The sequence below is a fragment of the Xyrauchen texanus genome, chromosome 29, assembly GCF_025860055.1.
Source record: "Xyrauchen texanus isolate HMW12.3.18 chromosome 29, RBS_HiC_50CHRs, whole genome shotgun sequence".
Lineage (NCBI taxonomy): Eukaryota > Metazoa > Chordata > Actinopteri > Cypriniformes > Catostomidae > Xyrauchen > Xyrauchen texanus.
This window is the reverse complement of record NC_068304.1, coordinates 6,267,940-6,290,256: the sequence shown is the minus strand read 5'-3', so window position 1 is coordinate 6,290,256 and position 22,317 is coordinate 6,267,940. Positions and strand designations below refer to the sequence as shown.

The 22,317-nt window shown below is 43.3% G+C and overlaps 1 protein-coding gene across 1 annotated transcript in view; it reads right to left on the bottom strand.

The window, feature by feature from the left end:
* The window catches only part of LOC127622795 (unconventional myosin-Va-like), a 123,692-nt gene that overhangs the window by 34,235 nt on the left and 67,140 nt on the right, over positions 1 to 22,317 (bottom strand). Inside the window, exons 17-25 of the mRNA XM_052096883.1 lie at positions 14,434 to 14,436; positions 10,516 to 10,677; positions 9,534 to 9,631; positions 6,493 to 6,579; positions 6,288 to 6,396; positions 3,567 to 3,778; positions 3,011 to 3,167; positions 1,413 to 1,652; positions 977 to 1,225 (exon numbers count right to left, since the gene is read on the bottom strand). Coding sequence (XP_051952843.1) covers positions 977 to 1,225; positions 1,413 to 1,652; positions 3,011 to 3,167; positions 3,567 to 3,778; positions 6,288 to 6,396; positions 6,493 to 6,579; positions 9,534 to 9,631; positions 10,516 to 10,677; positions 14,434 to 14,436 — 1,317 coding nt within the window. The remainder of the gene's footprint in view (positions 1 to 976; positions 1,226 to 1,412; positions 1,653 to 3,010; positions 3,168 to 3,566; positions 3,779 to 6,287; positions 6,397 to 6,492; positions 6,580 to 9,533; positions 9,632 to 10,515; positions 10,678 to 14,433; positions 14,437 to 22,317) is intronic.

The window sequence follows — 22,317 nt, the reverse complement described above, 5'->3', positions numbered from 1 at the left end:
GTCCCTAAACTGCAAACATAATCAGCAATGAAAGTCAATGGGGCAAGACATTCTGAAAGGGTTTAAAATGTCCTGCTCATCTTTTTGTTAAAGGTGCACAAACTTATGGTTGTTACAATCTTGTGACAATCCTTTCAAAAAAGAGACAATTTGAACTTTAATCCCAGTGCAATGTTTGCCCCACAGACTTCTGTTGTAAGTGCATTACTGTAAACATGATTTTTCATTACTTATACAAACTGAGGGATGAGTCCAAATAATTTTGGTAATCAACAGCAACTTCAGTTGAAGAATGAATATTCCTTTCACATCTGACAACACTATTTTACTCAAACCATATTTAGGACCGCATTAAAGCTGCTATGTGAAACTTTCTAGTCTCTAGCACCCTAAACTAAACTAAAACTACTTCTAATATTAGTGCTGAGCTCTAGTCACTATCTCTCTCTCACCTGTGTGAATGAACAAGTTTCTTCTTCTCCTAGGTTTAAAGCTGAGTGTAGGTCTCTCTAAACCCTGAGTCTGCACACACACAGAGTATATCTGTGTCTTTAGTGTAATCTGCACTCTTATACAGATGTCTTAAAGCAGGGCGATGGGGTAACACTCACAAAAAGGGGTAAACTTCAACTCTACTTTTGTATGAGGGTTTGGGATACAAATCCAACTTCTGGGAAACAGTTCAAATCACACTTATATAAATTATACTTTGTCCCATCTGTCCTGAGTTCCACACATTGGTGATTGGTGAGTGCTGGGCAGTAGTGTAGTCTGCACTAGTGCAAGCTCGGCGTATGGATGCATCATGGCCACAAGGGGCGCTTGTGAGCACACTTCTGAATCATAAAACGATAAACGGGACACCTTACGGTCTCATGGATTTCTCAGCCATGCTTGATCAAGTGCGCCATTGGGACAGGGCCTCAGGCCAGCACGCAAATGCCTGCACACAGAAACACAAATAGACGGCCAGTACCTGTTCCGTCTCATCCTGGTATGTTCGCGCCCAGTCCTCGATGACTTTCTTCTCTTTCTGTGTGTTCTGCAGGTCTTTGCGCAGTCGCTCCAGCTCCTCCAGGAGAGAGGTCACTCTGTTTGCATTGTTTTTGGCATCCTCCTCCGCCCCTCGCAGACGTTTTAACTCCCCACGCAGACGCTCAGACTCTGAAGCATGACTGATCTCCAGACCGCTCAAACGCTCACTGAGAGAACGGTTCTCTTTGTTCTAGTACCAGAAGAAAGTGTAATGTCAATGGTTATGTGTTGGATTTATGCAAACAGTGTTCATAGGCTTACTTATACAGTTGTTTGTGCATATCAGTTTTGAATAGGCGAAAATGACATTTCAGCTTTATAAAAACCCTCTTGAGGCACGATAATCCAACACATCTTTTCAGTGTGCAGTATGGTACCTGCTCGTCTACCCTCCTCTGCAGTTGCATGATCTTGTTCTCCATGCCGATGTTGAGCTTTTTGAAGTGTTCGACCGATCGCGCCTCGATCTTGAGCTTCTTGAACTCACGCTTGGCTCGCATGCGGCGAATGCAACATTGCAGGTACACGATGGCTTTGAGTGATCGCTTGTACCACTGCCGCGCCAGCCAGCCGCGAACCATCTTCTGAATGATGACTGCCTTGTGCTCACGCAACAGCTACACAAAAACACCACAAACACACAGAAATACACAGGTCAGGAAGGAAGGAAAGAAAGAAAATAATGGAAAGTAACAGAGATCAGTCCAGTGTAAGCGCAGTAAAATACACATTTTCTGTCTCTCTCACACCTTCTGCCTTTTTAATTTGCAGAAAATCACATTTTGAGCACTCTGCATTCACAATTGTGCTCCATCCAGCTGTGTTTGACTTTGAACACAAGGACGCATCCTCATGTTAGAGTCAAGTATGCCTGAGAGTGTTTTGTTGTCTGCAAAGCTGCGCATTAACTACAGCTGGAGTTTTGCTTACTGCCCCCTGCTGAAAACAGGTGGTACTTCAAGCTTGAACTGCTCCGAGGGTAGGCATATCCTTTTTAGGGTCTGGGGACAAGATTAATTGCATATATTTTTTTTATGTGTTATTTATTTATTTATTGTTTTAATTAATCGCACTAAATTATTAAAAAGCATTTTAGTGTCCCGTAAAAAAAAAAAAAACGTTTCCAAGCTCTCTGTTTTCAACCTGTAGGGAGGTGCGGAGGTATTATAAGTGGGCGCGGAAGACTGACCCGTCCTCAAATCTCATTCACTTTCACACACTCAACAAAAATAGTGACAAGAAACAATGTGCCCAATTTCTTTACTCCTGGCTTGCTTAAACATTTGCCTGGCACTCCAGCACGTCCTGCATGCACAGCTCTCGACAGCCCAATGCATTCATGATGTCAGGCGCGCACACAGTGCTAATGTAAACAGGCGGTTCTTGTGTGCGTGCCAGATTTATACGAGTGACGAGGTGAATTAACACATCAATTACGGTCTGTCCTCACACAACACTATCATATGGCTTCAGAAGAACTGAGATCTGAGACGCGAGTGTTATGGACGACTTTAAGGTGCTTGATGTATGCTTGGACAGCCAAAAACATGATCCTCTTGTCCCTCAATCTTGTGTTTAATCTTGTGTTTAGACTATTCTCAAAACATTACGACTTCATTCTCGTAACACTTCGACTTCATTCTAAAAACACTGCGACTTTATTCTCAAAATCTTTGATTTCTTGTTTTTTTATGTGGCACTAAAACGCTGTTGTAGATTTAACAAGATTTCACTTATTAACACGATATCCAAGCAGGAAGTCATTTGGCAATACATATTTGCATTTTGAATGCTTATAAAGCAAATATTACAGTAATGGTTGAATGAATATAACACATGTCTTCCTTCCAAATAAAAGTGTAACATTGAGAATACAAGAGTGAAAATGTCTATTAGAAGAGTAATAAGAGCAGTGTGTATGTGACATATTTATAAATGTGTACAAGAGTATACACACTTCATGTTTCATGCTTACCGCTTTGTACAGTTGTCTGGCCATGTACGCTCTGAGTATGCACTGCATGACCAGTGCTGCAGCCTGCTTGCGTTTGTAACACCTTCTCTGCACATACATGCGCTGGTATTTCTGAACGATGATTGCAGCACGTGTGCGCCGCATGAACTTTGTGAGACTAAACACGGAAAACAACACAGAGGTTAACACATACTTACTGACATACTCAAAACCTTTGAGTCTCATTGACTAATAATTCTGTACAAGTGTTGTTATGTGCGCAGAAAATGTTTGTATGCAAAATTTCCATCAGATTCACAACAGGTGCACACGCATGCAGTATACATTTGTTCTAACCAAATTCATGAATCCACATTATTGTAAATGAGGTAATGCATTAACAGAAGTTAGTATTTGGTACAATACACGCCATTATTATTATTTTTTTATTTATCCTTTTTATGCACAAATCTGTGCATTCATGTGGTTAGTGAATGAGCACAATGTCAGGTTCATGTGCTTTTTGTTCGTCAGAAATATTGTTTGGCCACTATAGGTTGAGTCCCCGCCCCCTTACCAGCGGGCCTGGTATCCACGGATGTATCTCTGAATGGTTGTGGCAGCGTGTTTCATGCGCAGGTACTTCTTGCGCACCAGCCAGCAGCGGATCGTCTTCTGTATACGGATGCAGGCAGCACGCAGCTTATCTGCACGTAGTTTTTCCAGGAAAGCGACCTGCCCTGCCCGGAAAAAGATCTTGGTCTTGCCAAACTGGTACTTATCTGGATCCTATCAGCAGGACACACATGGAGAAAAAAAATATTTTTGAAGAAAGGCTGAAGAAAGACCTCTTCATTTACTGTATCTTTCAACTAGATATTTACAATTTCTGAAGGAAATGTGAGTGAAGTTTGCTTGGGCAAAATATGGGTTGCTAAGGTATTCTGACTGGCTTTTGGCACCCATTTCTATAAAGTTGTGAGGGTGTTCTTGGTGGTTGCAAAGGCATTTCTAGGTGGTTGATAGGGTGCTATGAGTGGTTGCTATGATCTATGAGGTTGCTAGGGTGTTGCTAGGCTGTTCTGGGTGGTTGTTAAGGTGTTTTCAGTGGTTAATATGATGTTGTGGATGGTTGCTAGGGTGTTGCCATAATGTTGCTAGGATGTTGTGAGCGGTTGCTAGGGTGTTGCATTGTGGTTGCTAGGGTGTCGCTAAGGTGTTGCTTGATGTTTGCTAGAGTTTTCTAAGTGATAGCTTGGTTGTTGCTAGTTTGTTCTGGGTGGTTGTTAAGGTGTTTCCATGTGGTTAATATGTTGTTGTGGTTGCTTTGGCGTTGCTAAGGTTTTGCTAGGTTTTGGCTTGGGTGTTATAATTGTTTGAGAGTTACTTGTGTTTGATAGTGTTAAAAGAGGAATTGTAGGGTGTTAGTGTGCAGTTACTAAGGTGTTCTATGTGGTTTCTATGGTGTTGCTAGATTATTCTGGTGGTAATTAAGGTATTTTTATGTGATTAATATGATTTTGTGGATGGGAGCTGCTATGTGGTTGCTAGGGTGTCACTAAGGTGTTCTAAGTGATTGCTAAGTGGTTGCTTGGTGCTACTAGTGTTTTAAGAGGGTGTTTATATGCGGTTGCTAGGGTTTTCAAAATGGTTTCTAGGGTGTTGCTAGTTTGTTCTGGATGTCTGTTAAGGTGTTTCCATGTGGTTAATATGATGTTGTGAATGGTTGCCAGGGTGTTGCCATGTGGTTGCTAGGATGTTGTGAGTGTTTGCCAGGGAGTTGCTATGTGTTTGCTAGGGTGTTGCTAAGGTGGTCTAAGTGATTGCTAATGTGTTGATTGGTGCTTGCTAGAGTGTTTAAATGGATCCTAGGATGTTGCTATGGTTTTCTAAGTGTTTGCTAGGGTGTTGCGTGTCTGCTCTAGCTGGTTGTTAAGGTGTTTCCATGTAGTTAATCGGATGTTGTGGGGGGTTGCTAGGGAGTTGCTATGTGGTTGCTAGGGTGTTTTAAGTGATTGCTAGGGTGTTGCTAGTCAGTTCAAAGTGGTTGTTAAGGTGTTTCTATGTGGTTAAGGATGTCGTGAAGGTTTGCTAAGGTGTTGCCATGTGGTTGCTAGGGTGTTGTGGGCTGTTTCTAGGGTGTTGCAATGCAGTTGCTAAAGTGTTCTAAGTGGTTGCTAAAGTGTTCTTAGGTGCATGCTAGTGTGTTCTTATAGGCTCCTAGGGTGTTCTGGGTGGTTGCCAGGGAGTTGCTATGTGGTTGCTAGGGTGTCGCTAAGGTGTTCTAAGTGATTGCTAAGTTGTTGCTTGGTGCGAGCTAAGAGAATCCTCGGGTGTTGCTATGTGGATGCTAGGGTGTTTCTAGACTGTTCTGGGTGGTTGTTAAGGTGTTTCCATGTGGTTAATATGATGTTGTGGATGGTTGCTAGGGTGTTGCCATGTGGTTGCTAGGATGATGCAATGTGGTTGCTAGGGTGTTTTGGGTGGTTTCTAGGGCATTGTAATGCAGTTGATAAAGTGTTGTAAGTGGTCACCAAGGTGTTGCTAGGTGCATGCAAGGTTGTTCAAAGTGACTCCTAGGGTGTTGCTATGTGGTTGCTAGGGTATTTACAAGGGTGTTGCCAAATGGGTGGCTGTTAAGGTGTTTCCATGCTGTTACTTTTAGGGCTGGGTATCTTTAGCCACCTCACAATACAATACAATATGTATTGAAACACATGTCGAGACACACAGGTCATGATTCGATATATATCTTAACACATCATGATCACGGTTTAATCCACTCCAAATTTCAACGTTTTTGATTTCAATTCATCTGGGTATATTTAGGTTATAATGTCCATTTTGCTTACGTGCAGAATGAAAGCAATTCTCTTTCAAATGATTATGTAATTATCTATACAGGGGACCTTCCAACTTGGTAAAAGTATAGCAGAATTTACTGTACATATTTGATTGTATAAACACAGCCCCTAGTTACTATTATGTTGTGGATGTTTGCTAGGGTGTTGCCATGTATGTAGTTGCTAGGATGTTGTGGGTGGTTACTAGGGTGTCGCTATGTGTTGCTAGGTGCTTGCTAGGGTGTTCTTAATGGTAGCAGGAGTGTAGCTAGAGTGTTCTGGGTGGTTGTTAAGGTATTTCCTTACAGTTACTAGGATGTTGTGGATGGTTATTAAGGTGTTTCTAGGTAGTAGCTAGCTTGTTCTGCGGTTTCCTTCTGATATTTCTGTTGAGCTATATTATTCAGGCCTAATTCAGACTTGTGATGGATGAGTGGAATTGTTTTCTTCAGTACCTGCACCAGATTCTCCAGAACATTCTTGCAGGTCAGCTTCTTATCTGTCAAAACATCTTTCTGCTTCATCAGCACACGGTACCTGCTAAAGAACTCTTGATATGTCCACCTGATAATCAAAAACAAACAAATATGTATAGTCAAGAGCTGCTTGACAAAGGGGAATGCAGTGTTCAGCATGATACTGTATGGATGTACAGTGTACCTAGATGGGAAACCGGCCGCAGAGATGCGGATTGTTTCCAGAACTCCACATGCACGCAGCTGCTGTACTGCCCTCTTGGGGTCAAACCTAGAAATTACAGAAATGAAATATCAGCCCTGCTGCAGCACACAGTATTGACTGCAAAATCTATGGAGATAAATCCCATTTTATAACCTAGAGTTTATAATACACAATTTATAGATCTTGTGATGTCTCTTTCATGAACACAGAATAATAAAAAACAAAAGTTACACTGGTTTAGGCTGTATCTAAAAAACTAGCAAGTTGCCTACACAGACAGAATTTTTGGCATCATTAACCTAGCTTCCATCCACTTTTCACTGTGTTTTGATATCGACAAAGTGAAAATGTATACAAAAATGTGTTTATTCAATTTCATAAATTTTCATTCCATTCAAATGGCCATTTATCTACAAAAATGTTGTGCGTGATGACATCATGCTTAAAAAAACACTTTGTTGCATAAGTTTTGTTTATTGCAAAATAAATCTGCCCTTAAGCCGTTTCCATACAGAAATGTGTGTACCTAATTGAGCTAATTGAGTACCTTTCACCTTCCAGATGTCCCTAATTTTATCCCCTCCTAAGTTTTGTTAAAATTGGGAGAGTATTGAGACAATTAATTAAAATTAGCCAGTTTACTGTCATTACAATTTCACAAATAAATGCAAGGAATTACAATCAAAAAGGAACTTGCCCTTCTGATAGGACTGTAATATTGGTCCTGATGTTGCGCCTATCGCAGGTTGCCACCGGTGCTGACCCGAAAGCAAATCGTCATGGTTCAAGCTGGCAACCTGCACCAAGTAGTGGGTGAAACTTTCTGTCTCAGTTTAAGGACCATGCATCAATGTGTATATGCGGTGTGCACAACCATTAAAGATGAACTGATGCGGTGTTATATCAATGTTTATATATGATACATTCCTGATATTCAATATTTTGAACAATCATCTAATCTAATCAATTTAGCATCATAATGCAACTTACATTTCTGAAGAAGCTCAGCAAATGCGATCCGAGATAAAGAGGGTTAGATTTTTAATATTGAAAAGTTTTAAAATGTTCAAAAGTTAGTTTTCTGAAAGTGAACTCCGCATTGGACAAATAGTTCTGATAGTTTATAGTCTTGAAAAAAGAATTCTGCTTCTGAAGCAAGGGGACTGTCCAGTTGAGGATCACGTCCGTGAGTTTTTAGAGCTAGCGAATTAAGTGCACTATCCAGACCGCTCTCTGGTGGTTTTCTTACGGACCGGTATGAATAGTGCACTGAAGGAACTGATGCCTCCGACTGATCCTCACTGGACAGTCTGCGAATATGTGGAGAAGGCTCTGGAACGTTGCGGATCACTTTACACAGCGGATTATGGCGGGAACCCCGGGCCAAAACCTGCATCTTCTGCTCCCTCGTCCAAGCCTTCCACGGCTCCTTGCTTCAACCCATGCCTGACACGGCCAACGAGCCAGCGCGAGTCCAGAAAAGGAAAAGGACACTTTCTCCCCAGTCGCTGCCAGTGCTCACGACCACGGAGGTCGATCCCCCAGTCGCTGCCAGTGCTCACGACCACGGAGGTCTTCCCCCAGCCGCTGCCAGTGCTCACGACCACGGAGGTCGTTCCCCCAGTCGCTGCCAGTGCTCACAACCACGGAGGTCTTTCCCCCAGTCGCTGCCAGTGCTCACAACCACGGAGGTCTTTCCCCCAGTCATCCAGGACTCTTAGCCTCGAGCCTCCCACAGCTCCGCCTTCCACAGCTCTGCCCCTCGAGCCTCCCATGGCTCCATCTGCCATCGTCGAGCCTCTCCCGCATCTGCCCACAGAGTCTTCCATGTCTCCACCTTCCACGGCATTGCACCGCCTTGGCCTCAAGCCTTCCTGACTTTGCCTTGTTCCTCTGTTCGCCTTCACCCTTGTGCCCCCATGAACTGCCTGTTTTCCCACAATCCATGGACAATGGAGTATCTGTAATCCTTAAATCCCTAAAATTCTTGTTTAGTTCCCCGTTCCTGTTTCCTGTGTTAGTTTTGTAGTTTTATTTCTTGATTGTTTTCCCCTGATTGTTTCCACAGGTGTTCCTCGTTACCTTTTTTTCCCGTATTTAAGTATCCCTGGTTTCTTGGTCGGTCTTCACATGTGTTGTCATCTTCTGTGCCTGGTTCCCTGTGTTTTGTTTCCTTTTTATTCTGAGTTACCTTGTTTTATCTTTTGTTTAATTAAAAGCTGCATTTAGATCCTCATTCCTCATCTGCCTTGTCACACACAGGCTAACAATTGGGGTAAATGCTGTCATGTGACACTATATTTTGGCTTAATGCCTATTTTCTTGACAAATGTTTCAAAACCAGTTTTTCGCATCATTTGATATATCAGACAAACAGTTTATGTGCTAGAGTTAAATGGTAAAATATGATGTCTACACTTCTGAAATTTTAGCAATAATTTGCATTTCCATCAGCTAGTTAGTTATTGGCATGCTCCCGACATGAACGCTGTCTAAAATAGTTGGTAGTAAAATATGCTACCATATGAGATATTCATTTTGTCCAAAATTTGAGGCGACATCCTTTATGGATAAGACCATCCTTAAAGAAAATATGATATCAGAATGTATCATATACTTTCCTTAATCATGCTCCTGGTCTTATTGTTACAAATTCATATGTTCATGTTATTCCAAAGGAAATATCTTTATCAAAATAATAGTAATAATAATAATAACTTGCTGTGCCTTTAAATAATTTTCCTATTTGGATGACGTCACAAATCCCTCGCCATAACCACATGGCCCTATTCTTGTATATACACTCACTTATGATCCAGTCAATTGCACTTCATTTCGAATGCTGTATATGTAAACAGTTGCCAAACTTAGCAGTAGACAGAGAGTCCGCTCACTAGGTTTTGAGACACAGCCTTAGGTTGCGAACTAAGAAACAAAAGATCTATTTCAATTGATAAGAGAATCCCATAAGCTATGATCACAGAGTATGTTGGAAGAAACGAATACAAACAAAAACTGACGTGAAGGCATATTTGTAATCGTTGGGTTTGATGCAGCGAACGTAATGTGGCGTAGTTGCATTCAGCGTCTCCATTAACAACTGCAGGGAGTTTCGGAACTAGAGAGGGAGAGAAATTCCATCATTAAAACATCATTATTACAGTATTTTATTTAGTCTTCGTCAGTATCACTGCTTAACAATATGTCCCAAGACACCAGTCAAAAGTTTGGGCACACCTACTCTTTCTTTATTAATATAACTGTCCACATTTTAGAATAATAGTTAAGTCAAAAGTAAAGTGTAAAATAACACTAATGGATGAACGGGAATTGTGTAGTTACCAAAAAAATAAATCAAAAAAGTGAAAAATCAAAACTGTCTTTCATAATAATTTAAGCTTATGTTACTTATATTTTAAGTCGCCACTTTCCACAAGTGCTTCACTATCTGGCCCAACTCATTTACAAATACATACATAACAAAACAAAAAAACAAAAACAAATACATAGCTAAGTTTTAGTTTATTAAATATATCTATATGCGGGCACAACTAGTATTTAGCAATTAAGCAATTAAACATAAGCCTTTAGATCAAACGTTTTTAAGATCAAGAAAAACATACTTTCAATCAAGTGTGTTCAAACTCTAGGACTGGTTAAGTAAATATTCAGTAAACTAATGAAGAAGAGACTGACGGCCGAAACATTCTTCATGCAAACACAAATGCAACCGGGAGCGTCTTTTAGGCGTGACCACGAAAACGGTATACGTCCGAAACCGGTATTTTATAGATCCATGTCCGAAACCAGGAAAATGCTGCCTTCGGAAGCAGGATGAAAATAAGATGCTTTTCAAACTGTTCGGAGACCAGTTCCTTAAGAGTTCAATTCATTCAAAACAGCTGTCAGTTAAGCCATTAACAGTTTAGCCAGCAAGTCAGCTGCCTACGTTTTCGGATGCAGCCAGATGTGGTAGATGTATGTTTGGGCCTTGAGTTTTACCTGCAGTCCGACAGTCTTCTTGTGCTCTTTGCTGGCCTGGCCGGCTTGCCTGATCTTGCCTGGTTTGACGCTGAGGCGAGTGCGCCCTCCAGTGGCAGGAACCGCTCCGGCCGGACTCGTGGCTTTCTCCTCATCCTGGAACAGCTCCACCAGCAGGTCAAACTGGGAATTATAGCCAAGAAAGACTTAACATACAAGACATAAGGTGACAATGGACGCTAACGTAACGTTATTAAACAAAGGTGCTTATTGGCTTGGAAATGGAGGATCTTATAAAAAAACTGTCATCAGCTTGGGAGTATCATTAGTATTTACTTTAAATTAACTAATGCTAATTCTAGTTAATTACTAGTTAAATTGTACAGATGCTACGTGATCTTTGCTAGTCTAAAGACTCTTTGGCCACGTACACAATTTTGTTCATAAAAGTATGCAAAGTATGTACAGAACTAAAAATAAATAAATAAAATGTGTTAATCCAGCGCCTTAATTTATGCGGGAATAATCAAAATGCTTCTGTCAACAGTGGTTGCATAACAATTGTTGGGGAAATGCACAAATTTGGCCAAAAGTTACTCTTGATGGGAGAAGTAATCACATTACAAATTACTTGACTTTTAAGTTACTTTCTAAAAAAGTGTTTTATGTTTTTCCACTCAGTAAATACAAAATAATGTGTATAATTCCTCCTTGGTCATTGCCCCTGTCCCTTTAGCTGTCACAGAAAGACAAACAGAGGCACATAGCAACATAGTTAATGTTTTAAATCTATACTACATAAATAATATTATTTAAGAAACATGTGTAACCAAAGAAATGTCCTTAAAAATTATTAACCTGATTAAAAATCAGTTATTCAAATTGTAATGTTACACTACTTTCTGACTGAAGAGGTAATTAGATTACAGTAACTAGTTACTTACTTATACTTAGAGTGGTAATCAGAGTACACCCAACACTGGTGTTTACAATGACAACTATCACAAATTAGTTTGAAAAAAACAAATAGTTGATAAACTGGTAAGAATGCCGATAAAGGTGTTTACAGGCAATGCAAAATCTACGTGTATGCTAAAACTGTTAATGACCATAACCCAATAAAGAAAAGACAGTTTAAGGCTCTTACATGACCACACATGTTGTCGGCTTATTAAGCACGATCATTGTAAAAATGTGCGTATAAACGTGCTTAATGTTGAAATCCATATTTCTTGTTTGCAGTCACCAGATGGCAAAACTTTACAACAGTTTTCACAACAGCTGTAAATGACAATGAACAGGTGCGACTTTATTTCATACACACATTTGAACAATAATTTAAGGGATACATTCTCACAGGCAAATGCGACTGTCCCTGCCAAAACTTTGCAGTGTGTATGTGGCCTTTGAGAAATGAAATACCATGTTACATCACTTACACTTACTTACACTTTAAGTAGCAATTCTTATTAGCCAGAATAACCGTGCAGTAAGCAAAGCATTATCAACAAGTATGCACGCAAATGTCAATTGTTATACAGTGGTCTAGTAATGAACAGAATAGACCTTGTTCTCAGATATCTGATAATGATCCCAGGGGCCTCGTTTGCATTGATCATGAGGACTTTGAGCAATGAGGGACTCTAGTTCTGGTACTACGTGGCATGCAGCCAAAGCAAAGATGAAACAGTATTTATGGGGCCAACACATTGCATCAAACATACTGTTTGTTTCAAGGAATAGTTCACCAAAAATAAAAAATTCTGTCATTTACATTCACCCTCATGCCGTTCCAAACTCGTATTCTGGAACACATAAGGATAATTTTTTAAGTATCTTCAATAAGATATTTTCCATACAATGACAATTCATGGTAACAATGTCTGACAAACTCAAAAAGGCGCATCTGAATGTGCAAGCAAATGAGGTTTCAGAGCTTTGGCCAAGGGGAAGATTGGTGAATGAATGAAATGTAAATCTGCTCCTCATACAAAGCTAGCTTATGGCTAGCGAAAACTCGGAATGTAGCACAGAAGGCATGACCCCACAAAAAAGTAGAGGACCATGAGCTGGTTTTGATGTAAATATAGTCATTTAAATTCAGACTGATGGGAAAATTAAATGGGTTGGAGTAGCTCTGCATTGTCCATCAGCCAAAGGTGCGTGGCAACCACCATTTCCAGTGTATATAGTTCGGCAGGATATTGGCGCGATGTAGCATTTTCCAAAATGCCATTCTCTTTCACTTTCATTTTGATTGTGGAGAGTAAACAAATCGGAAAATCCATTGATTGGCAATAATTTTCAATAATAAATATAGCTGCAAGCAGCATTTACTGGGCCAAGCATGACATCGTAATATCCGGTGCAAATTTCATACTAAGTTTTGAAATGACACTTCAATGCGTTTGTAAAATACAGCATTTTACGACAAAATGCTTACGTGAAATTCAACTCTGTTTGCCTCAAGTAATCTAAAAAAGCCGTTGTCCTGATTTTAGACCAAAACTGTTCATAAGTTTTTAATAAAAATATCAATTATTTTATATTTCCTAACCAGTAGGTGGAGCTGTGCCGTAATTGCTCAGGGACCCTCGATGCATGATGGCTATGACATATATTTAGTTTCAATACACCAAAGCTTTGCCAAGACATTTCACCATGTATAGTACATGCACAAATGGCAATGCCATTTGATTAGAACCGTACATCAAACCCGTCTGTCAAAGGATTTGCCTTTGTAAAGCAGTATAATAAACAGCAGGAGAGAGTTTCAATATGTGACATTGCCAGGCTTTTATACAGTACCTCAATTTAACAGTTTTCCCAAATCGCAAAATGGGAAACATTCCCATTAGTGTAACTCCTTCTGTATAGTCTAACTGCATAATAGCATTATCTCATTCATTTTCAATGAGGGCTGTCAATTTCTGGCGACATTAGTGACAGCGCCCGTTAGCGACTAGATGGGCAAGACCAATGACTTCAGAAAGTTGAGAAAAGTTTATGCAACTTTATGCAGTTGCCTCCGTGTCTGAGACTGTCAATCCGTGCATCTTATCATGTGGCTTGTTGAGTGTATTACCGCAGAGATAATAGCATGTGTGGTGGCTTTACACTATTCTCCGCAGCATCCACGCACAACACACCACACACCACACCGAGAGGGAGAACCACATTAGAGTGAAAACGAGGAGGTTACCCCATGTGACTCTACCCTCCCTAGCAACCGGGCCAATTTGGTTGCTTAGGAGACCTGGCTGAAGTCACTCAGCACATCCTGGATTAGAACTCACAACTCCAGGTGTGGTAGTCAGTGTCTTTACTCGCTGAGATACCCAGGCCCCTAGGTCAGATTTTCAAAGGTATGGCCAGTTTTGCAGTCCACCAATAATGCTACAGTGATAGCAGTAGGAATGCCCACTAGCAGCATACAGTACAGGAAGTAGCAGCATGACTCAAATAAACAATCAATAGAAAGCATGTATTTCATGCATATTCTACCATACTGTATGTTAACACAATTCTCCTTTTGTGTTCCACAGAGGAAAGAAAGTCATACAGCTTTGAAATGACTTGAGGGTAATAATGACAGAACTTTCATTTTTGGGTGAAATATTTCTTTGTTAAATAAAAAGCACTAAAGGGTCAAGCTGTCTAGTTGGTGTCAAAACATTGAAACTATAAAAGATGTTTAATTCGTTGGGTTGACAAGTAGAGAGACCTAGTTGAAGCAGGTTTCAGTACATCACTGGGAATGTGTTCCTAACAGCAGAGAGCACCAGCAGAAACATGCTGAGATACACACACACACACACTCACACTCACTCACTCTGATCTACTTGCACAGCATGCATCCAATGTTAATTAAGAGAAAGAGAGAGAGAGAGATAGAGAGAGAGAGAGCAAAAGAAACAGCAGTTATTTGCTAAGTTTTACCTTCTGCTGGGGTTCGGGTTGTCATGGTCACAAACAACACATAGACAACACAACACAATGATGAGAAAACATGAACAGAATTGGAAAAAAAAAAACAAATACAGATACATCACTCAGATATAGTCTACTAGATCAATAGCAAAACATCTCAGACACCAGAAGCAATCAATCATCCATCCATCCATCCATCCATCCATCCATCTATCTATCTATCTAAATACCTACCTACCAATCTATCTACATTTGAAGTCAGAAGTTTACATACATTTAAGTTTAAGTCATTAAAACAAATTTTTTAACAGCTCCACCAATTTCCTATTAGCAAACTACAGTTTTGGCAAGTCGTTTAGGGCTACTTTGTGCATGACACAAGTAATTCTTTCAACAATTGTTTATAGACAGATTATATATACTATATCACAATTTTAGTGTGTCAGAAGTTTACATACACTAAGTTAAGCAGCTTGGAAAAATCCAGAAAATTATGCTTTAGGCAATTAGCTTAGCTTGACAGGAGGCGTACCTGTGGATGTATTTTAAGGCCTACCCTGAAACTCTGTGCCTCTTTGCTTGACATCATGGGAAAATCAAAAGCAATCAACAAAGAACCTCCACAATCTGGTTCATCCTTGAGAGCAATTTCCAAATGCCTGAAGGTACTACATTCATCTGTACAAACAATAGCAAGCAAGTATAAACACCATGGGACCACGCAGCCATCATACCACTCAGGAAGGAAATGCATTCTGTCTCCTAGAGATGAACATATTTCGGTGCGAAAAGTGCAAATTAATCGCAGAACATTAAATGATGCTGCTGGTAGACAAGTATCTATATCCACAGTAAAATTATTTCTATATAGACATAAGCTTAAAGGCTGCTCAGCATGGAGGAAGTCACTGCTCCAAAATCACTTAAACCATTAGAAAGCCAGACTACAGTTTGCATGTGCACACGGGGACAAAGATATTACTTTTTGAGAAATGTCCTCAGGTCTGATGAAACACATATTGAACTGTTTGGCCATTATGACCATTGTTATGTTTGGAGGAAAAAGGGTGAGTCTTGCAAGCCGAAGATCACCATCCCAAACGTGAAGTATTGGGGTGGCAGAATCATGTTGTGGAGCTGCTTTGCTGCAGGAGGGACTGGTGCACTTCACAAAATAGATGACATCATGAGGAAGGAAAATTATGTGGATATATTGAAGCAACATCTCAAGACATCAGCCAGGAAGTTAAAGCTCCTAGCAAATGGGTCTTCCAAATGGACAATGATCCCAAGCATACCTCCAAAGTTGTAGCAAAATGGCTTAAGGACAACAAAGTCAAGGTATTGGAGTGGCCATCACAAAGCCCTGACCTCATTCCAATAGAAAATGTGCGGGCAGAACTGAAAAAGCATGTGCGAGCATGGAGGCCTACAAACATGTCTCACTGTTACACCAGTTCTGTCTGGATGAATGGGCCAAAATTATATCAACTTATTGTGAGAAGCTTGTGGAAGGCTACCCAAAATGTTTGACCCAAGTTAAACAATATTAGGTTCAATATGTAATATATCTACTATACTAAAGCTTAAAATTAAGTTGAAGTTATTAGAGATTTAGATGCTAAGTTGAAATACTGGCTTCTCCAAAAACTGAATCATTAGCTGAACAACTTACAGTGTAAGGCTCATCGCTTGCCATTGTCAGTTTGCTCGTTCCTGTTGCATGTCCTCAGCCTGGCAAACTGCGTAAGCTTCGAATCTGGGGAGGAGGGGGCGGGGGAGACAACTCTCTCCAATATTTTGAATTTCGACTGCAGTGCCAATTTTAAACGCTTGATGACAATGATACATATTGCTCCTTTAAAGGCAATTCTACCAAATTCTAACAAAGTGTATATAAACGTCTGACCCACTGGGAATGTGATGAAAGAAATAAAAGCTGAAATAAATAATCTTCTCTACTATTATTCTGACATTTCATATTCTTAAAATAAAGTAATGATCCTAACTGACCTAAGACAGGGAATGTTTTCTACGATTAAATGTCAGGAATTGTGAAAAACTGTTTAAATGTATTTGGCTAATGTGTATGTAAACTTCTGAAATCAATCAAAATATCTATCTGTCTCTCCGTCCGTCCATCTGCAGTACCTATCCATCAGTTTGTCCATCTACAGTATCTATCCATCATCCGTCCACCCGTCTACAGTACCCCTTCATCTGTCCGTTCTGTCTGTCTGTCTGTCTGTCTGTCTATCTATCTATCTATCGCTCTATCTACATTATTCATCCATCCATCCTTCCTTCACGTTTTTAAGGAGGATTTTGTAGCTGGTGTCTGATTTTATTTCTACTACAGATAAAACACAATGATATGATGATATGATGTAACATCACTATCAATGATATGAATGAGAATCAAAGGAATATGGTAAAACCAGTTGACCTATGACCTGTAAAATGTGGTGTGAGGGATTTAGATTAACCCCTAACAGATTAATCTGGATCAACAATGTAACTGAGCCTATTACTGATATTAAGCATTAATAACATTGTAAAGTTAGACTTTAAGATTAGTTAAGACTAAATCTGTCAATGAAATTCTGCTTATTTGAGTCGTTACTGTAGCATTATTATTCGCAGGCAGTGTGGGTTAATTCGGCATGTGTTGGCTCTTACCGCACACATGTACTGCCTCACACTGAGGGGAGAAAGTGTTGAAGAGCTTTCAGACACTCTCAGACAGTCTCTATGTAGAATCAAAAGACACTCAAAGCTGAATCAAAACATATTAGTAAAAACTAAATATTAACATTGAAATACTAACTTCTATTTAGTTCTAACTACTACTATCTACACTGATTATCCATTTGTTCATTGTGCTTCATTAATACTGTATATACGTATATATATATATTTATTTCTATATATAACTGTGTTCACTCATTTTACTTCCATAATTTAACGTATTTCCAAATGAAACCATATATTCAGTGAGAAAAAAATGAAGAGCGGAAACGTCTCGGTTACCTACGTAACCTCGGTTCTCTCTAGATGAGGGAACGAGTATTGCGTAAGCTAGCTTACGCTACAGGAAAGATTCATCTTTTCTGAGATATTGAAGCCAAAAAATTATCCTTAATTTTTACGCTAGCTAATTTTCAATGAGCTAGCTAGCGAGCTCATTGGTTGCTCTGCGGCAACTGCTGCAGCCTATAGACGAACTTGCGTGAACTCGCGCCCAATGAGAGGCGCCCGTGCGCTCACTGTCCCAAAGCCCGCCAGAATGGACGTGGCTAGGGTGCATATAAGCGCAGTTCGTAGGCTGGAACCCTGGTTTTCATTGAATGAAGCGAAAATCGCTCGTGGCGCGAGCACGGCCAGCTACGCAATACTCGTTCCCTCATCTAGAGAGAACCGAGGTTACGTAGGTAACCGAGACATTCTCTTATGAGAGGTTCTCTCGTATTGCGTAAGCTAGCTTACGCTACGGGAACCCATTGTCAACGCCGTCGCGCTCAAGCATCCACTGCATGAGCCCCAGGGGGTGGGGGACCGGGGAGCCCTTGTGAGTGGGGAAATAATATTTGGTCGGCAAGAGTGCGGGTCAGTGTGTGTGTGATACATAAGCACATAGTGGGAAGGGAAAAACAGAGCGGCGGTGCCGGTCTGTGTGGAATGTGTCCCATTAGTGCAGCTCACCAGGGGAGCTGTAGCGTATTAAACCGCTAGTAGTTTTGCCTGCAGAGCGGGCACTTCCAGATTGTAAAATCTGACAAAGGTGGAGGGAAGCCCAGCCCGCTGCCACACATATGTCCTGAATGGAAATCCCGCTGGACCATGCCCACGAGGAGGCCATGCCTCTGGTGGAGTGAGCCCTAATGCCTAACGGGCATGGCAGGTCTTTCGACGCGTACGCGGCAGCAATAGCGTCCACTATCCATCTAGACAGTGTCTGTTTCGAGGTGGCGAGACCCTTGGTGCGCCCTCGAGCGAAGCGAAAGCTGCTCAGCGCGTCTGAAAGAGGCGGAGCGCGCAGTATACAATCTCAGTGCTCTGACTGGGCAAAGGAGATTTGTGTCGCGTTCGATATCAGATGCTGGCAGAGCCGATAGGGAAATAATCTGTGCTCTGAAAGGAGTACCGATCACCTTGGGGACATAGCCGTGTCTAGGCTTTAAAATGACCTTGGAGTCACTTGGTCCAAACTCCATACACGCAGCGCTGACAGACAGCGAGTGAAGGTCTCCCACACGTTTAACTGATGACAGGGCAGTCAGAAAAACGGTTTTGAGTGAAAGGTATTTCAAATCCACGGATTCAAGCGGTTCGAAAGGGGGGGCTTTCATAGCTTCAAGAACTACAGAAAGATCCCAGATAGGGACCATTTGGAAGCATAGAGACTTCTCGTGGAAGGGGCTCTAGCGTGTATGATAGTGTTCATTAATCCTTCTGGCAAAGCAACGGGTAGTCGTTGATCACCCACGCGTGCAGCGCCCAGCGCTCTGGGTGGGGATGCCAGATCGTGCCGCGAGCTTGAGAGAGGAGATCTGCTCTCACTGGGATGGGCCACGGGGCTGTCAGTGACAGCTGCGTAAGCTCCGGGAACCATGTCTGATTCTCCCAGCCGGGGCTATGAGGAGCACCGAGTGGCGCGTTTCCCTGATCCTCTGCATTACCTGTGGCAATAGCGAGGCGGGAGGGAAGGCGTAAAGCAGGCGGTTGGGCCAGTCCTGGGCCAGCGGCGTCCTCGCTTTCGAGAAAAATACTGGGCAGTGAGAGTTCTCTTCTGACGCGAAGAGGTCTATCTCTGCTCTGCCGAATATTTGTCATAATTTCTGGACTGTTTGAGCATGCAGGGACCATTCCCCTGGGGGATTGTCTCTGGACAGTCTGTCTGGGCCGTCGTTCAGGTGGCCTGGCACGTCGCGTCGCCCTCAGCGGCGCAGGTGGCCCTGGGACCAACTTAGTATGCGTTTTGTCAGATGGAAGAGGTTCCTGGATCTGACACCGCCCTGGCGGTTTAGATAGGATACCACAGATCTGTTGTCCGAGCGGACCAGGGCGTGGTGACCCTGAATGACCGGGAGGAAGCGCCGCGGCGTACTCGACCGCTATCATTTCCAGACAATTTATGTGAAGGAGCTTTTCCTGAACTGACCACAGGCGAAAACCGGCGAGCCCTCGCAGACCGCGCCCCAACCCGTGTTGGGCGGCGTCTGTCGAGATGACTTTTCGGCGAGATACAGCTCCCATCGTCACTCCCGCTGATACCATTCGGCCACCGTCCAAGGCTGCAGAGCTGATATACAGGTCTGAGTCACTCTGATCGGCTGGCGGCCTGTGGCCCACGCCGGCGAGACGCGGGTGTTTAGCCAATGCTGAAGTGGGCGCATGCACAGTAAACCCAGCTGAAGTACTGCTGCGGCTGAGGCCATGTAACCTAACACTCTCTGAAATTTTTTCAGAGGCGTGAGGCTGTTCATCTGAAAAGACGCGCGTGCCGTGTAGATAAGCGAGCCGTCATTGCCACAGAGTCTAGTTCTATTCCAAGGAAGGAAATTGCCTGACTGGGCTGTAGTGAGCTCTTGGTCCAATTGACTGACCCAGACTGTTCAGATGACTGAGGAGAACTGTCCTGTGAGACAGAAGCTCCGTATGTGACTGTGCCAAAATCAGCCAATCGTCCAAATAGTTCAGAATTCGCAAGCCCTGACTCTGCAGGGGTGCGAGCGCCGCATCCATGCACTTCGTGAAAGTACGGGGTGCTAAGGACAGGCCGAACGGAAGGACGGTGTATTGATAAACCTGGCTGTCGAAGGCGAATCTCAAGAATGGCCTGTGACGGGGATTTATCTGAATCTGAAAATAGGCATCTTTCAGATCGAGAGAAATAAACCAGTCCCCCTGGCGCACATGCGCGAGGAGTTTCCTGATTGTAAGCATTTTGAACGGTCTTTTTGCAAGCACCTTGTTCAAAACCCTGAGATCTAATATTGGTCTGAGGCCGCCGTCTTTCTTGGGGACAAGAAAATAACGGCTGTAAAACCCTGACTCAGCTCAGTGAAGGCGGCACTCTCTCTATGGCCCTTTTGCACAGAAGGTTTGCTATTTCTGAACGAAGCATGCAGGCTGCTTCCGTGTTCACAGTAGTTTCGAGCGCGCCCTGAAGCGGGAGGGCGGCGATCGAACTGTAGCAAATAGCCCTGTTTTATTGTGCTTAACACCCATTTGCATATCCCTGGGATAGCTTCCCACGCTTTGAAGCGTAACGCTAGAGGGTGAATGGCCGAGTCGCCCTGATTGCCGTACACAGCGGGCTGAACAGAATGTGTGAGCGGCTTATTGTGCTTATGCATGACTGCTCGCAGACAGCAGGGACATGCTGTTCTGTGAGTGACTTCCGATTGAGATGAATGGGGAAAAAGTCACATCTGTTAAGTGATGCTGCGAGCATAGTCACGGGCACGGGACTTACACATAGAGAGGTGTTTGCTGGCCGTGTGACAGAGCGGGCAGAGAGGGACGCGCGCACGGGCTCGTGGGCGCGTTTATTGACTCTAACACTCGAGCGGGCTGTGCCCGCTTTATGTGAGTGTGCTCTGATAGGAACACAGGAAGTGTAATGCTTGTGTGTAGGGGTGAACACTGGATTGTGGGCACATTTTCTACACATAAGACATGTTTGCTCTCTGATAGGGACACGGGAAGTGTAATGCTTGTGTGTAGGGGTGAACACTGGATTGTGGGCACATTTTCTACACATAAGACATGTTTGCTCTTTACAAGATCTTTTTGTGTCGCCGTGAAAACGGCGTTTGAGTGCAGGCAAGCGGGTAGTAACACCGGCTTGTTGGCTGCTGAATTCACCACTGTAGTAGCCTGAGAGAAGGGGACTGACAGGGGGCGAAGCTTTGACAGTGGTCCGGCCGCGGCGGGACTGAGCCGTCGTTTTTTCAACAAAGCTAGGAGGACTTCGGTTGTTCAGGTTTCATCGCAATCTTAGGCCGAGGCCCGCGGGGGGGCGGCGGTCTGCGGTGGCTGTCTGAGCACGATCTGGGGCTGCCGCCCTGTCGACCCTGGGAAGACTGGCTTTGTTGAGCTGGGCGCTGTGAAGATGCTCGTGCAGGAGGCTGGTTACGTGGGCGGCCTGCAGAGGAGCTAGCGCGGCGAGGCAGGAAGAGATTCATGGCTTGGGTGGCATTCTGGACTTCCGAAAAACGGTCAACAATGCCACTTACCGCGGAACCGAAGAGACCGGACGGAGAGAGCGGCGCGTTGAGGAACGTGGAGCGCTCAGCTTCTCCCATGTCGGCTAGCGTTAGCCACAGGTGTCTCTCGGTTACAGTCAGCGAGGCCATGCACTTCCCTAGGGCTTGAGCTGCAGCTTTGGTGGCGTGAAGGGCGAGGTCCGTCGCGCTCCTTAGATCTGTAACAGCCTCTGGGTGCCTGCCTTTCTCATCCCATTCCCGAAGAAGGTCCGCTTGGAGGATCTGCAAGATGGCCATGGAATGCAGAGCAGATGCGGCTTGGCCGGCGGCGGAATAGGCGCGGCCAACACAGGCGGAAGTAGTTCTGCAGGCCTTAGACGGGAGCACTGGCTTAGACCGCCATCTCGCGGAGGGCGGGCAAAGGTGTGCTGCTACCGAATCCTCGACCGGGGGGATGGAAGAGTAGCCCTTCTCGGCGGCGCCGTCCACTGAAGCGAGAGAGGTGGAGACGTGGGATCCAATCCTGGCCGAGAGAGGCGCGTTCCACAATTTAGAGAGCTCGCGTGGAGTTCCGGCAGGAAGGGAGCGGCCCGGGCCTCGGGCGCCGCGCGGTGACGGCTTTGAAGAAAGCAGCCATCGAGTCTGTTGGGAGCCTGCTCAGGGGGCGGTGACCACTCGAGCC